The 16,910-nt window shown below is 44.4% G+C and overlaps 1 protein-coding gene across 1 annotated transcript in view; it reads right to left on the bottom strand.

Moving 5' to 3' along the window:
- The window catches only part of arhgap23b (Rho GTPase activating protein 23b), a 322,411-nt gene that overhangs the window by 53,088 nt on the left and 252,413 nt on the right, over positions 1–16,910 (bottom strand). The window contains exons 9-12 of the mRNA XM_079596330.1: positions 12,357–12,468; positions 12,012–12,051; positions 1,924–2,061; positions 1,493–1,813 (exon numbers count right to left, since the gene is read on the bottom strand). Coding sequence (XP_079452456.1) covers positions 1,493–1,813; positions 1,924–2,061; positions 12,012–12,051; positions 12,357–12,468 — 611 coding nt within the window. The remainder of the gene's footprint in view (positions 1–1,492; positions 1,814–1,923; positions 2,062–12,011; positions 12,052–12,356; positions 12,469–16,910) is intronic.

Genomic DNA, 16,910 nt, shown 5'->3' on the forward strand with positions numbered 1-16,910 from the left:
AACTAATAATCCAAGTTGCATTTGGGTTCACTTCAACTTGCCTCCAGAGGATTTAATCGTTACAGGATCATTGCCTTGCTGAAATGTCCACCCTCGTTTCATCTTCATCATCCTGGTAGATGGTAGCAGATTTTTATCAAGAAGAAAAATCTGTACATTTTCCCACTCATCCTTCCTTGATGTTCCCACCTCCAAATTTCACTGTTGGAATGGTGTTTTTGGGGTGATCTCCAGTGCCATTTCTCCTCCAAACATGGTTACATTTTGGTCTCATCTGACCAGACTATATTCTCCCTGTATTTCACAGGCTTGTCCAAATGTTGTGCAGCAAACTTTAAACGACCTTCAACATTTCTTCAGCAATGGAGTCTGGCGTGGTAAGCGTGCATACAGGCCATGGCAGTTGAGTGCATTACTTATAGTTTTCTTTGAAACAATTGTACCTGCTAATTCCAGGTCTTTCTGACGTGGTCCACAAGTGGTCCGTTACTCTTGGACAACTGTTCTGATAAATATTTTCACTCCTCTGTCAGAAATATTGCGAGGAGCACCTGGTCGTGGCCGGTTTATGGTGAAATTATGTTCTTTCCACTTCCAGATTATGGCCACAACAATGCTCCCTCAAACATTCAGAAGGTTTGAAATCATTCTGTAACCAATGCCATCAGTATGTATTGCAACAATAACGTTAATAAGGTTGTGAACGTCTTGAGAGAGCTCTTTGCTTTCACCCATCATGAGATGTTTCTTGTGTAAAACCTTGGTAATGAGACACCTTTTTATAGGCCATTAGTTGGGACTGAACCAGCTGATATTAATTTGCTCTGACAAGGGGCAGGGTTGTTTTCTAATTAATGATTGTCTTGCCTTTCCATGCCTTTTTACACCTCCCTTTCTTCATGTGTTCAATACTTTTTCCCTGTGTCAATTAATATTATTACACATAACTTAATTTATAGACATCTATGGTTTGATCTCTTTGAATGTGTGGATTGTTACCAACATCTAGTGAACATTGCATGTTTGACAACACGTGTCAGTAGCACCTTTAGAAATATATTTACTGAGAAAAATGGTACACTGAGAAACATGTTCAATACTTATTTTACCCACATTATGTATGTATATATATATATATATATGTATATATATATGTGTGTGTGTGTGTGTGTGTGTGTGTATTTAATGTAAAAAAGTTAAATGCTTAATTTTTAATACATTAAATATTTTTCAATGTTTAAGCATTTAACCTTTTTAAATTTTATATATATATATATATATATATATTTTTTTTTACAAAAAGCTTCGATGGCATGTTTTCTCCCCTCTTGTGATATGGCATGGCGAGCCAAATCAAATGTTATTACTTTGGACCGCAGGCCCTGGTTTAAACATCTCTGTTCTAGAGGGGTTTTTTCTTCTTCCTTCTTCCTCCTCCCTCCTCCCTCCTCCCTCCTCCCTCCCTCCTCCCCCTATTCCCTCATCAACAAACCCCATTGTCAGTCTTGCTGTTCTCTCTGATGACTCTGATCCAACTTAGCATGTCATCCCTGTCCTCCGCCTGCAGCAGGTACTCGCAGAAGTCCTGAGTAGTCAGTCGCAAGGTGTGTTTACGCTTTGTCTCACTGTATGCTATGTCAATCAAGCAGCCTCGAATGCTGATTGGCTGCTCATCTTCCCCTTGCCCATTGCCATGACCTCCTGCCCCGGCTGCGTGAAGCACTGCCTCCCGCTTATCCTTGTAGAGGAAAAGCGAGCGGGAGCGCAGCACACAAAAGACTCGTTTCCATGGCCGCATGCCACTCCCCACTTTCTAGATACAATACAAAAACAGAAGTCTCAGGCTAGCCCACAGAAGTACTTGGCAATGTCTAAAAGATAATTACATGAGTAATTAGACAGATGCATGAACTAGTGTCCGACCTTTCCCTTCTCAGTGAGAATCTGTTTATAATGCAGCCAGCCTTCTTTCCTGATATCTGTGACAGTGATGTTCCCCAGTTCAGAGGTGGAGTGACGTTTAGAGTGAGCTTCCTCCGCCGCTCGAAGGCTCTCTAGAGACTGGAAAAACAAGACATTATCGAAAAGACTCTTAAAAGAGTAGTTCAATTTAAAATGAAAATTATCCCATGATTTACTCACTCTCAAGCCATCCTAGGTTTATATGACTGTCTTTTTTCAGATGAATACAATCCGAGTAATATTAATAAACACCCTGACGCTTCCGAGCTTTGTAATGGCAGTGGGTTGCAACCATCAGATTGAAGCTCAAAAAAGTGCATCCATCCATTATATAAGAACTCCACACGGCTCCAGGGGGTTAATAAAGGCCTTCTGAAGCAAAGCGATGAGTTTGTGTAAGAAAAATATTCATATATAAAAAACAAACAACATATGGATTGCACGCGTCTAATGCGCAACTTATTTGAGTAATGTGATGTACTGCTAATATTTACGCTACGCCATGACTCACTACGCTACTTCTTCTTCTTCTTTCTTTATTTATAAAGCGCTATTCCAACAACAGTAAGTTGTACCAAAGTGCTGTACAAAAAATTCTAAAATATGAAAAATAAAATCAAAGAATACACAATAGAACACAAACAACATCACACTAAAATCCACATAATAACACATAGATGCACAAGAGCTCATCCCTCTACACCTGAAGAGGACATGAAATAGGTGAAATTTCAAAAGGCTTTTATAGTCGGAGCAGACCTAATATAAAGTGGTAGCGTATTCCATAACTTGGGGGCAACTACAGCAAAGGCCCTATCACCCCGTTGCTTGTATTTTGTGCGTGGTACAGACAGCACAATTCCTTTCTCAGCAGATCTTAAAGATCTAGAGGGCTTATGGACCTCAAGAAGTTCAGAAAGATATGATGGAGCTAGTCCATTTAAGCACTTATAGGCATAGACTAGCATTTTAAAATCAACTCTGTCTCGAATGGTCAACCAGCCTAGGGAGGCCAGAACAGGAGAGATATGATCATATTTACGGGTCCCTGTCAATAGTCTGGCGTAAAGATGCTTGGGAGACACCAGTGTATAATGAATTACAATAATCCAGTCTTGAAAACACAAAAGCATGGATCAGCATCTCTAAGTCTTTTTTAGTTAAAAACGGCTTCACCTTTGCCACGAGTCTTAAATGAAAGAAAGCAGATTTCACCACTGAGTTTATCTGTTTTTCAAACTTTAGGGAAGAATCCAACATTACCCCAAGATCTTTTACCACTGGTGTACAATAGGGGTATCAGTCTTGCTTTCATTTAAGTGTAAAAAAAAATTTGACAACCAAGTTTTTACCTCCTGTAAGCAGACTTTAAGGAAATCCAATGATGATTTAAGGTTTTTACTCATAGGCAAATAAATGTGCATATCATCTGCAAAAAAGTAAAAGGAGATATCATACTTGCGAAAAATAGACCCTAGTGGTAACATGTATAGGGCAAATAACATTGGTGCAAGAATGGATGCCTGCGGAACACCACAGTCCAATGAAGTAGATGACGAAAAAGTATGTCCTAGATTAACTGAAAACCTTCTGTTTGTCAGAAATGACCTAAACCATTTTAATGCAATACCATGGATGCCTACCACATTTTCAAGGCGCGAAATTAAAACCCCATGATCTATACTATAGTATCAAAGTTCTTCCAACAGCATAAGTTATGCAAGTTGTGCTAGGGGTGTGCGATATCTTACTTTTTGATCGTGGACGATTAAAATGCCTCCACAATCTGCTTTTGAAGAAATATCGTAGTATCATGTACAGTGCATTTTATCAGTTCAGTTCTGGCGCCTCCATCTCAACACGACATATATTCACACACATCACATGTTAATGCAGCGGTAGAGGTACACTCACTGGACACTGCAGTACATAAAAGTTCATTATTTGCCTGTACATTAAAGATTTGCCTGTTAAACATTTAATTTGCGTGCTGTTACGCCGTTCTAACTAACATGCGCTTTTCTGAGTGCATACACCCGAAGCACACATACTAAAACGTCAAACAGCGCCTGAATACTGGACTAAGTTATCTTTCAAGTCTTATTGCGTTAATACTGTCAAATACATACACACAAGGTTTACATAAACACAGTTGGTTATGTCTAAAGTGAAACCACACATTTGAGAGAAAATACTAGGTTGCGTGTAATATGCGTGTCCATTAGATGTGCCAGTCTTAAAGCAACAGTAGCCTAATAGTAAACATGCTGCTACTTGTCCTTAAAGGGATAGTTCACCCAAAAATAAAAAAATTGTCATTAATTACTCACTCTAATGCTGTTCCAAACCTGTAATCATTTATTTCTTGTGCTGAAAAAAATATATATATTTTTTGAAGAATGTGGCCATCCAAACAGTTGCTGATCCTCATTGACTTCCATAGGAAAAATATATACTATAGAAGTCACTGGGGACCAGCAACATTCTTCAACATAACTTTTTATTTTCAACAGAAGAAAGAAACTTATTCAGGTTTAACCCCCTGGGGTCTGAGGGGTTTTTGGGGCCCTTGAGAGGTTTTGACATGCCCTGACATTTGTGCTTATCTCAGCTACTTACAACATACCTTTGGCCAACACATAATTATGCTGTATTGCAGCACAAACTCTGCTACAATAATATGTGAGCAAAATGGAAGTTACATGTTTGCATTTTATAGAAAAAAAATATTATGCGTGGTTAGTAAGTTTTGGGAAAAAATGTGTCACTGCAATGAGCTCATATAACTCATACTGAATAGTTTGGCACAAGACTTTTGAGTTACCATTCTTGTAGGCTAGAATGTTTACTACAAAATGATGTGAAAATCATTCTGATCACTCTTTCACAAAACAACAATATAAAGATTTAAACTTTGCAAGTCAGTTTTTGTGCCAGCACTGCTTTATGCGTAGGGGTGTTGATGGCCATGAATATGAATGAGGGGAGACAATAGACACTCCCCCATCCATGGCTAATGCCCCATCACGGTTCTGTGAGGCAGAGAGGAGAATCTGAGAATGAGAGGACATTCAAAGGTTTTGTTTTTTAATCTGTTTTTATTGTAATTCCTCTATGTGGAGGAACTAAATGTTGTGCCTCACAAGACCACAGTGCTACCGTACATATATAAACATATAGTACCAGTCAAACGTTTGGACACATTACCATTTTTAATATTTTTAATATTTTTGGAAGATGGCTGCATTTATTTGATAAAAAATACAGAAACAACAGTAATATTGTGAAATATTATTACAATTTAAAATAATGATTTTCTATTTTAATATACTTTAAAATATAATTTATTTATTTGATCAAAGCTGAATTTTCAGCATCCTTACTCCAGTCTTCAGTGTCACATGATCCTTCAGAAATCATTCTAATATCATGATTTGATAATCAGGTATTATCAATGTTGGAAACCGTTGTGGTGCTTAATATTTTTTTATAACCTGTGATATTTTTTTTCAGGATTCACTAATTAAAAGGAAAAGCATTTATTCAAAATAGAAATCTTTCCTAACAATATAACTTAACATCCTTTAAAAATTAAAGAAAAAAGAAAGGTAGTGTATACTGTTACAAACTCATGGGCGAATGTGAGTAAACAGAGGTCACTTGCGGTCCAGTTTCCCGGGCAGGAATCACGCAGTCTGTGCAACCATGTCAACATCAGTCTCGGTTTTCCATGACAGGGTGGATTTGGACCTGTTGCTTGTTTGCCTTGGCTCTCTTCGGGACCGGTGCTTGGACATGTTCATTGTCACATCTGTTGATAACACAATCAAAGAAACTGTATTATTATCGCTATCAATCACTATGGCCATGGATTAAGAAAAAGACAACCGATTTTGTAATTTCACACAAGAATAGGTAGGCCCTACTTGTATATTATGACGAGTATATTATGTATATTGTAAACACAATTACATTTCATCAGTAAAATATTACGTCTGTGCACTTACCATCATTCTCGATTGAGAACTGAACGACACCTGCGTGTCCCTCTGCTGGAGAAGGAGAGTGTGATGCAAACACATTCCTAAAAAAATAAAAACAACTGTGTTAGCATACATTATCCAAAGATGGGCGATTAATGGGTATGGACGCACAATGCATGTAGTCTATATATCTGTTGATGGGCCATAGGACGGAGAAATATCTATTTATGGGCCATAGATGCGTCACCGCGAGCTGTTGATGGCCATTATCTGCGCACGCACTTACAGCATTTCAAACATTTACACCTGCATTCACAATCATCTGTGGCAATATTTTAGCGTGTGTCATAGGCTAACCAAAACCGAACATTTATATATAAAAATATAATGTCTAGTATTTAGACAGTAGGCCTATCACATTTTACCGGAGGCTGAAATATATTTGCACGAAATCATATTTACACCTAAGCAGATATTCGCAAAAGTCAGTATTTTTAGCATGATAATCAGTGGCATAAGCTAATCAAAACGGATTGAAATATAATACAAATATGTTTAGAGAGTAATATCACATTGAAACACGACCATATACGAATGTTAGGGATATTGTAAGGCAATCTTTCCTGTAAGATGTCAAAAGCTAACCAAAACTAAGCAAAATATAGTCTGAAAATTCACATGAGTTCTATATAATCAGAAAAATAATTATATAAACACTAAACAACTTACTCGAACTTGTATCCTCTGTGGGATCAATTCGCTCTTGAAAATGCAGCCGTTCTCCGTCTGAGATGCAACCGTTTCTCTGAGGAAAAGGTGAATTCTTCCTCGCTGTCCATAATCATCTGGAGGACGACTTTACCGGAGAAGCGTGCCATCCTCAAAACGCGATGAACTATCCGTGAATCTGACGAGAAACTGCGTGTTTTCTGTTTTCATCATGGCATTGATCGGAGGGCGTGTGCGATGCGTATAGATCACCTCAACTATTAGCATCTGAATAGCGCCGGGGGGCGTGGCGGCATCAGCTCATTAAAAATAATGAAGAGAGAACGAAAAACTGCGCCTCTCCTTGGTTTCAAACGGATTACATAAACTAAGAATATGTGTTTTTTAATATAAATTACTTCATTTAAAAGAAGAGAATTCTAGCTTCATAAAGACAAATGTCTCGTTCCTGAGTGACAATTCGCTGAGTTACAGTTCATTTTCGGACGCGTTTCAGAATGGACTTCCCTGACAGAGAGAAGGCAGAACTCGCATCATGTTTATTTTTCTTTATTTGGCGAAAGACACAACACTTTGTTTTTATTGTGAGTATACACAAAAAAAATAGAAACTTAACTGGTTCGAATGATGTAAAACACTTAAATGTAAGATCAAAACCAACAAAGTATTTTGAATCTCTTTTGCACTGATAAGAAAAAAAGCGAGCAGATCACGCCGGCGTGATTGCCGACCCCAGGGGGTTAAAACCACTTGAGAGAGTAAATTATGACAATTTTCATTTTGGGGGGGAACTAATCCTTTAATGTTAATAAAACAACAAAACACAAAGAGAAAATCTGTCACAGTGTCTGGTGGTTCCCTGGGTTTAACACTAGAGGTCTCAGTTTTCACGGTGTCTAGGCATTTTCACTACATTTCCCATAATCCTGTCTGTCACTGATTGTTCATTTCCTTCAGCTGTTTCTCGTCACCTTGTTTGCACTTGTGTATATATACCCTGTCTGTTTCAGTGTTTGTCACCGAGTCCTTGTATATTGTCCCCACACTTCCGTTCCTGTTGCTTGTTTATCTCTTGTGTTTTTGGATTGCCTTTTGGATTTCGACCCTTGCCTGGACTGCTTGTGAGTACGAATTACCCTTTAATAAAGTATACTGCTCTTAGATCTACCTGTTCCTGTGTGTGTTCGTGACAGAAGGACTCCGACACAAATAGATCCAGCAGTACGATCCGGTATGTGGATACCGCGTGGCGAGATTTTCCCTCCGGGAAAGGATGAAGGATCCTCGATTTCTTTGTTGGCCTATTTTCAATGTGTGCTAGAAGGAATGAGGAGACCATAGCCACCAGGTTTGTAGAGGAGACGGTAAATTCCCCAGAGATGGTGAGTTCGATGCCACCGAGACGCCATCATGGACGGAGGAGGAGGAGGAGACACGTCCCGTCTGCCCAGTCAGAGTTGGTTCACGTCCCATCTGCCCAGTCAGAGTTGGTTCACGTCCCATCTGCCCAGTCAGAGTTGGTTCACGTCCCGTCTGCCCAGTCAGAGACTGTTCACGTCCCGTCTGCCCAGTCAGAGACTGTTCAGGTCCCGTCTGCCCAGTCAGAGACTGTTCAGGTCCCGTCTGCCCAGTCAGAGACTGTTCACGTCCCGTCTGCCCAGCCAGAGACTGTTCACGTCCCGTCTGCCCAGCCAGAGACTGTTCACGTCCCGTCTGCCCAGCCAGAGACTGTTCACGTCCCGTCTGCCCAGCCAGAGACTGTTCACGTCCCGTCTGCCCAGCCAGAGACTGTTCACGTCCCGTCTGCCCAGTTTGAGACGGGTCTAGAGATGCCCATTTGTGGGGCTGCCAAGGCAATGATGGACTATTTGGAGCGTCTGGCTCGGATCCTGGACATGCTAGTGTCTGCTGTTCCAGAGCCGGAGCCAGTGTCTGCTGTTCCAGAGCCGGAGCCAGTGTCTGCTGTTCCAGAGCCGGAGCCAGTGTCTGCTGTTCCAGAGCCGGAGCCAGTGTCTGCTGTTCCAGAGCCGGAGCCAGTGTCTGCTGTTCCAGTGCCGGAGCCAGTGTCTGCTGTTCCAGAGCCGGAGCCAGTGTCTGCTGTTCCAGAGCCGGAGCCAGTGTCTGCTGTTCCAGAGCCGGAGCCAGTGTCTGCTGTTCCAGAGCCGGAGCCAGTGTCTGCTGTTCCAGAGCCGGAGCCAGTGTCTGCTGTTCCAGAGCCGGAGCCAGTGTCTGCTGTTCCAGAGCCGGAGCCAGTGTCTGCTGTTCCAGAGCCGGAGCCAGTGTCTGCTGTTCCAGAGCCGGAGCCAGTGTCTGCTGTTCCAGAGCCGGAGCCAGTGTCTGCTGTTCCAGAGCCGGAGCCAGTGTCTGCTGTTCCAGAGCCGGAGCCAGTGTCTGCTGTTCCAGAGCCGGAGCCAGTGTCTGCTGTTCCAGAGCCGGAGCCAGTGTCTGCTGTTCCAGAGCCGGAGCCAGTGTCTGCTGTTCCAGAGCCGGAGCCAGTGTCTGCTGTTCCAGAGCCGGAGCCAGTGTCTGCTGTTCCAGAGCCGGAGCCAGTGTCTGCTGTTCCAGAGCCGGAGCCAGTGTCTGCTGTTCCAGAGCCGGAGCCAGTGTCTGCTGTTCCAGAGCCGGAGCCAGTGTCTGCTGTTCCAGAGCCGGAGCCAGTGTCTGCTGTTCCAGAGCCGGAGCCAGTGTCTGCTGTTCCAGAGCCGGAGCCAGTGTCTGCTGTTCCAGAGCCGGAGCCAGTGTCTGCTGTTCCAGAGCCGGAGCCAGTGTCTGCTGTTCCAGAGCCGGAGCCAGTGTCTGCTGTTCCAGAGCCGGAGCCAGTGTCTGCTGTTCCAGAGCCGGAGCCAGTGTCTGCTGTTCCAGAGCCGGAGCCAGTGTCTGCTGTTCCAGAGCCGGAGCCAGTGTCTGTTGTTCCAGAGCCGGAGCCAGTGTCTGTTCCTGAGTCGGGTCTGGTGGTTCCGATTTCGGTGGTCCGGAGAAGAAGGACCTCTTCAACGGACCGTCCGGTGGTTCCTAACCCAGAGACTGTCCCAGAGGTGACTGCCATCCCTGACGCGCCGGTTAGGCATGCTGCTCTGCCGGCCCCGCCCGAGCTGCTCGCCCTGACGGCCCCGATCCAGCATCACGTCACGCCCGCCAAGCCTGAGCTTCACGTCACGCCCGCCGAGCCTGTTCCTGAGCCGGTGCCCGTGTCTGTTCCTGAGCCGGTGCCCGTGTCTGTTCCTGAGCCGGTGCCCGTGTCTGTTCCTGAGCCGGTGCCCGTGTCTGTTCCTGAGCCGGTGCCCGTGTCTGTTGCAGTTCCTGAGTCGGTGGTGTCTGTTGCTGTTGCAGTTCCTGAGCCGGTGGTGTCTGTTGCAGTTCCTGAGCCGGTGGTGTCTGTTGCAGTTCCTGAGCCGGTGGTGTCTGTTGCTGTTGTAGTTCCTGAGCCGGTGGTGTCTGTTCCAGTTCCTGAGCCGGTGGTGTCTGTTCCAGTTCCTGAGCCGGTGGTGTCTGTTCCAGTTCCTGAGCCGGTGGTGTCTGTTCCAGTTCCTGAGCCGGTGGTGTCTGTTCCAGTTCCTGAGCCGGTGGTGTCTGTTCCAGTTCCTGAGCCGATGGTGTCTGTGACTGTTCCTGAGCCAGGGTCTGTCTCTGTTCCGCCTTGGTCTTCTCCGCCATGGCCGCCCGAGTGGTCGGCTTCACCCTGGTCGTCTCCGCCATGGCCGCCCGAGTGGTCGTCTTCACCCTGGTCGTCTCCGCCGTGGCCGCCCGAGGGGTCTTCACCGCCGTGGCCGCCCGAGGGGTCTTCACCGCCGTGGCCGCCCGAGGGGTCTTCACCGCCGTGGCCGCCCGAGGGGTCTTCACCGCCGTGGCCGCCCGAGGGGTCTTCACCGCCGTGGCCGCCCGAGGGGTCTTCACCGCCGTGGCCGCCCGAGGGGTCTTCACCGCCGTGGCCGCCCGAGGGGTCTTCACCGCCGTGGCCGCCCGAGGGGTCTTCACCGCCCTGGCCACCCGATGGATTGTCTGTTTCGCCCTGGCCGTTGCTTAAGCCGTTCCCCCTTGCTCCTGTTCCCCTCCATGGACCTGATCCCCATCCCACTCCCTGATCCTCCACCTTTTCTCCTCCCGCCTGGACTCTTGTTTTGTTTGTTTCTTGTGGTCTTGGAGCGTCTGGTAGCCGCTCCGTAGAGGGGAGGTTATGTCACAGTGTCTGGTGGTTCCCTGGGTTTAACACTAGAGGTCTCAGTTTTCACGGTGTCTAGGCATTTTCACTACATTTCCCATAATCCTGTCTGTCACTGATTGTTCATTTCCTTCAGCTGTTTCTCGTCACCTTGTTTGCACTTGTGTATATATACCCTGTCTGTTTCAGTGTTTGTCACGGAGTCCTTGTATATTGTCCCCACACTTCCGTTCCTGTTGCTTGTTTATGTCTTGTATTTTTGGATTGCCTTTTGGATTTCGACCCTTGCCTGGACTGCTTGTGAGTACGGATTACCCTTTAATAAAGTATACTGCTCTTGGATCTACCTGTTCCTGTGTGTGTTCGTGACAGAATCACTCACTGCTCTTGACTGAGAACTTTTAAAGTAGCTTTAATAGAATCAATGTATAATTTATACAGTGATGTCTATGTAGTGTTTTATTTTTATATTTGTTTATTTAATTTATTTTCATTTGAATGCTACTGTTAAATCACCTACTGTAGCTGAAAAAATAAAGCACTGTTTATTTCATTTGTATAATTATGTTGTGTAGCCTATTTTTATTTGCTCCACTTTGGCCTAATTGTCTGCCATTCTTTTTTTTTATTTCATATTTTGTTACCTTGTAAGGCTTTGTTTTTAAAATAGGGAAATTAATTTGGCTGTAATGCTCAGTCACTTGCAAAAGAGTAAAAACAACATGAAAGAGAATCGTGATAAAATCAAAAATAAAATATTTTTGCCATATCGCCCACCCCTAAGTTGTGCTTTATACGCAAGTAGACTGAGTATGGCCGTTTGGCCAGAAGCTAAAATTTTACATTGTAACATGTTAAATATGAATATTTTTCTTACACAAACTCATCGTGCTTAAGAAGGCCTTTATTAACCCCCTGGAGCCATGTGAAGTTCTTATATAATGGATGGATGCACTTTTTTGAGCTTCAATTTGATGGTTGCAATCCACTGCCATTACAAAGCTTGGAAGCGTCATGGTGTTTATTAATATAACTCAGATTGTATTCGTCTGAAAGAAGAAAGTCATATGGGGCTTGATGGATGGCTTGAGGGTGAGTAAATCATGGGCTAATTTTAAAGTGAATTACTCCTTTAATGGATGGAGAGTTGTAATTGAGGTTGGATATAGAGAACTCACGCCATCTGTGAAAAAGCTTTTGACCCGTTTTGGTAGTCTCCTTTAAAAAAAAAGAAAGAAAGAAAAAATTAGAAAGACCAGACAATACTTCATGTAGTAATTGATACACCCAAAATGAATCTCAGTTTAATCGAAATTAAAACACTACAAAACTTCATGTAGTAATTTGCATTTCAAATAATGAGAAGATTGTGCCACAAACAGATACTGCGTGAAAATAAACACTGAGCACTGTAATATGTGAGCTTGTAAAGAAATGATACATCAAACAGCATATTATGTGCAATGTGCAGTGGTTATTCCAGAGGAAAATGTTATGATACTTCTAGCTGTCCTCACACTCACGAGAAAACACGGCTCTCCTCCTTGAAGGTGTTCAGACCCTCGTCAAATGACTTGGAGCGCTCCGTTGTAATGGCCAGCATATAGGAGGACCGACGGCTGTTTTTGAGATTACCTTTAAAAAATACAATGCAATAAAGAATAAAAGAGAAGATAATGCACAAAAAAAGAGAAAGAGTAGGTTACGATGGATGAGCAAGTGAAAATATGAATAGTAGGTGTCACAGTGAGGCTCTGTGACTAGAGACTCTTATTTTGGAGAAGCCTCTTATAATCACAGTGGACTGAGAACATACATACATGCATACTTTTCACACTAACATCCTAACACACTATCTGTTTTGTGCATATTTTAACATCAGTTAACGCAGATATATGTGTGTCACTGATTGTGTATTGTTGCGTGTTGTACCTGTCCTCTCCATGTCCTTTTCCTTTAGTTTAACGTTTACTGAGTTATTAATTTCTCTTTGTTGATTTATGTATTAAGAACTCAAACAAGACCGGTAACCATGTTAAATGGTTATTTATTTTCAATTAACCACTTGCATAATAATAAATTGTCATACTTACGTACTGGAACATTTTACTTCACCAAACAGACAAAACCCGGTCACTGTAACTGCCACCATTTTTGAATACCTCTTTCCCGCCAATAGTTGGCACAGTTAATTGTTCTCATGTGTGAGGGGGAGATTGGGGTTCTGTTTGATTCTTTGTTAAACATTGTTTAACGTTAATAATTAATTGAGTTTGTTTTGTTTTCAATGTTTACATATTTTGGTATTATTCTAACAGTTTATATCTTTGTTACTGTTAAATCTATTTAGTTTGCTCTTGTTTAAATTCCTTTATTATCTTTAATTACCAAATGGTTTGGTCCAGATAGGAGGGGCTTAGCCTTTTTAAGAAGGCGCCTCAGTGTTGTTAGAGGCTCGTAGAGTGAGTGGTTGGATAAGTTATTGCTCTGATTTGGGTCAATTTATTGGCATAGCCAGAGTTGTGCAGATAACTTTGAACAGTTTATTTTATTTTTATTTGTTTCTTTTTCTTTTTTGGATTTTCACTGTAAATACCAGATGCACTTGTTGGATTAAACACTGAACTTTTGACCTCATCATCACGTCACTTCATTTTTACGCCTCCATCTGCCGGTACATCCAGAGCAGTGGTGCTGCTACTGCTGGTAACATCTTTGAGGCCTCTTTGTGGCAGTTGGCACACCCCTGACTCTGTTACAGTAGGGCTGAATGAATCATACAATTATCATAATTTTACAACCTGCCCAATATTTTCTTTGTCTATGAAATATATAGTAGAAATTACATTGTGTGCAAAACTTTGTGTACATTATGTGTATATATATATATTAGTAAAAAGTTTAGCAAAACAGTTTAGAAAGATCAGAAACTGTTTTTATTATAATATTTAATTAATATTTTGAAAGCTAAATGACGGCACTCCCTTCACATTATGAGGTTTTATTTGAAGTTTAACATTGACAGCAACATATAATAACCCACTTGTTATTAGGGTGTTCATTTTGAAAAATGGAAATTCTTAAATAATACAACAGTGAAATGTTTTTCTTTAACTGAAATATATTTTTCATTACTTAAATCTGCAGTCCGTAACATTTTTGGGTTTAAAATTATCCAAAATAATTTGAGCAAATACATAACCAGCCAGTGTTCAAAACAATCTGCTTGCCTTAGCTCGATTCAAAACGTACTCGGTTACTAACGTAACCTCGGTTCTCTCTAGGAGAGGGAACGAGTACTGCGTCGAAAGAACGCTACGGGAAAGATATTTCTTTGTCGAGATTGAAGCCTAAAATTAATCCTTAATTTTGTAATATTGTAAAACGCTTTTCTGAAGCATACAACCTAGGCGGAGCAATACAGCTCACCCATTGGCTGCTCTGCCAGAAAAGCACAGCCTATGCGAGGCCAGAGACGCTGACCAATGAGGACGCTTCGCGCCCTTCTGCGTCACCTCCCGCCCAAACAGGCGTGGCCTAGGCCTATAAATACGAGCATAGCTGTCTAACACGCCGATTTTCGTCAATGAAGCGACGCAGCGTGGACACGCACGGCCATGAGACGCAGTACTCGTTCCCTCTCCTAGAGAGAACCGAGGTTACGTTAGTAACCGAGTACGTTCTCTTACGTAGAGTTCTCTCGTACTGCGTCGAAAGAACGCTACGGGAACCCTATGCAAACCGCCGTGCGTGTTCTTGGATCGACACAGACACCTAAGGGCGCGCGCGCCCTGGTATACAAGCGCCTACCCCAAGAAGTATAGGGAGAGCGGCTAAAATAGCATCATCCCTTATAGTAGTGCCTCTTAAGGCATAATAGCATATATATGTAATATAGATATATATGAGGGGTAATAGCATGCTCATGGGACACATTGTCAGTGAGTGATGCTTAAACATTGAAGTGACCTGGGCCGCAGCGCGGGGCAGGAACACTTATACATATTAACATTGAAGTGACCTGGGCCGCAGCGCGGGGCAGGAACACTTATACATTTTAAACATTGAAGTGACCTGGGCCGCAGCGCGGGGCAGGAACACTTACACATAGTCTTCTAGACCGAGAGCAGTTTAGCCTGCAACGCAGGAACCTCTAGGTTATAGAACCTAATAAATGTAGACGGGGAGGCCCAGCCTGCCGCCATACAGATATCTTGTAACGAGATTCCGCTATACCAAGCCCATGAAGAGGCCATGCCTCTCGTGGAATGTGCTCTGATGCCCAAAGGGCATTCCAAGCCTCTAGATGCGTAGGCTAGCGCAATGGCGTCCACTACCCATCGAGACAGACTCTGTTTCGTTGCGGCTCGTCCCTTGGAGCGCCCGCTGAACGAAACAAAGAGCTGCTCCGTCTGTCGAAAAACAGCGGAGCGGGACACGTAAGCTCTTAATGCCCTGACCGGGCAAAGGGAGCTATTTCCGTCCTCTGAGGCCGGCAGGGCCGACAGGGAGATGACCTGAGCCCTGAACGGTGTGTTGAGGGACTTAGGCACGTACCCATGCTTCGGTTTCAATACGACTATAGAGTCGTTTGGCCCGAACTCCATACAAGAAGCTCTCACTGAGAGCAAGTCTCCCACACGCTTCACTGAAGCGAGAGCCAAAAGAAACACGGTCTTGAGAGACAGGTGTTTCATGTCAACTGAGTGAATAGGCTCGAAAGGGGCCCCTTTCATAGCGTTCAACACTGTAGAAAGGTCCCAAACGGGGACTGAAGGAGGCCTTGGAGGGTTTAACCTCCTGGCGCCTCTCAGGAAGTGGACCACCAGGTCGTTCCTGCCTAGTGAACGGCCAAGCGTTGGATTAACGAACGCTGATATGGCAGCCACATAGACTTTGAGCGTGGATGGGGTTCTTCCCTTATCCAATAGTTCTTGCAAGAAGGAGAGAATCTCCGGTTCTCCACACTGAAGTGGTGACAGACCTTGATCTGAACACCATCCAGAGAACACCGACCATTTGGAAGCGTAGAGCCGTCTAGTAGACGGAGCCCTAGCTTGTTCGATCGTGTCTAACACTCCTCTTGGGAGGTTAGCGGGTACCCGTTTATGGCCCATACGTGTAGGGACCAAAGCTCGGGGTGAGGATGCAGAATCGAGCCCTTGGCCTGTGAGAGGAGGTCTCTCCTCACTGGAATCGGCCACGGGACAGTACTTTTCAGTCGCATCAAAGCTGGGAACCAGGTCTGATTCGTCCAGAATGGAGCAACTAGCAGTACTGAGCATCCGCTCTCCTTGATACGCTCCAGCACTTGAGGCAGGAGTGAGACAGGAGGAAAAGCATAGAGCGGGCGGCGGGGCCAGACTCTGGCCAGCGCGTTCGCGCTCTTCGAAAAGAATTCTGGGCAGTGAGCGTTTTCCTGGTTTGCAAACAGGTCTATATCCGCTCTGCCGAACGTTTTCCACAGCAGACGCACTGTCTGTGTGTGTAGGGACCACTCTCCCGTAGGAACGTTGTTCCGTGAGAGTCTGTCCGGGCCTACGTTCAAGTGGCCTGGCACGTGCATTGCTCTTAACGAGCGCAGGTTGTGCTGGGCCCACACCAGTATGCGTTCCGCTAACCTGAATAGGTTCCGGGATCTCACGCCACCCTGGCGGTTTATGTATGCTACTACCGACATGTTGTCCGAGCGGACCAGGACGTGGTGTCCTTTTATCCGGGGACAGAAGCGCCTCAGCGCAAAGTCCACTGCCATCATTTCCAGGCAGTTTATGTGCGGTAGTTTGGCTCGCTCTGCCCACTGGCCAAAGAGCGGTCTGCCGTCGAGCAGTGCTCCCCAGCCTGAGGTGGACGCGTCCGTGGACACCACCTTCAGGCTCGAGGAAGTCCCCAGGCTTACACCTGACCGGTACCAGTCTGACGCTCTCCATGGTGTCAGGGCTGAAATGCATTCCTGAGTGACCTTGAGGCGATAACGACCGTGTAACCATGCTCGGCGCGGTACGCGCGCTCTCAACCAGAACTGTAGTGGGCGCATGCGCAGCAGGCCCAACTGCAGCACTGTTGAGGCTGAGGCC

This window comes from Phoxinus phoxinus, assembly GCF_949152265.1.
Source record: "Phoxinus phoxinus genome assembly, chromosome: 21".
Classification (NCBI taxonomy): domain Eukaryota; kingdom Metazoa; phylum Chordata; class Actinopteri; order Cypriniformes; family Leuciscidae; genus Phoxinus; species Phoxinus phoxinus.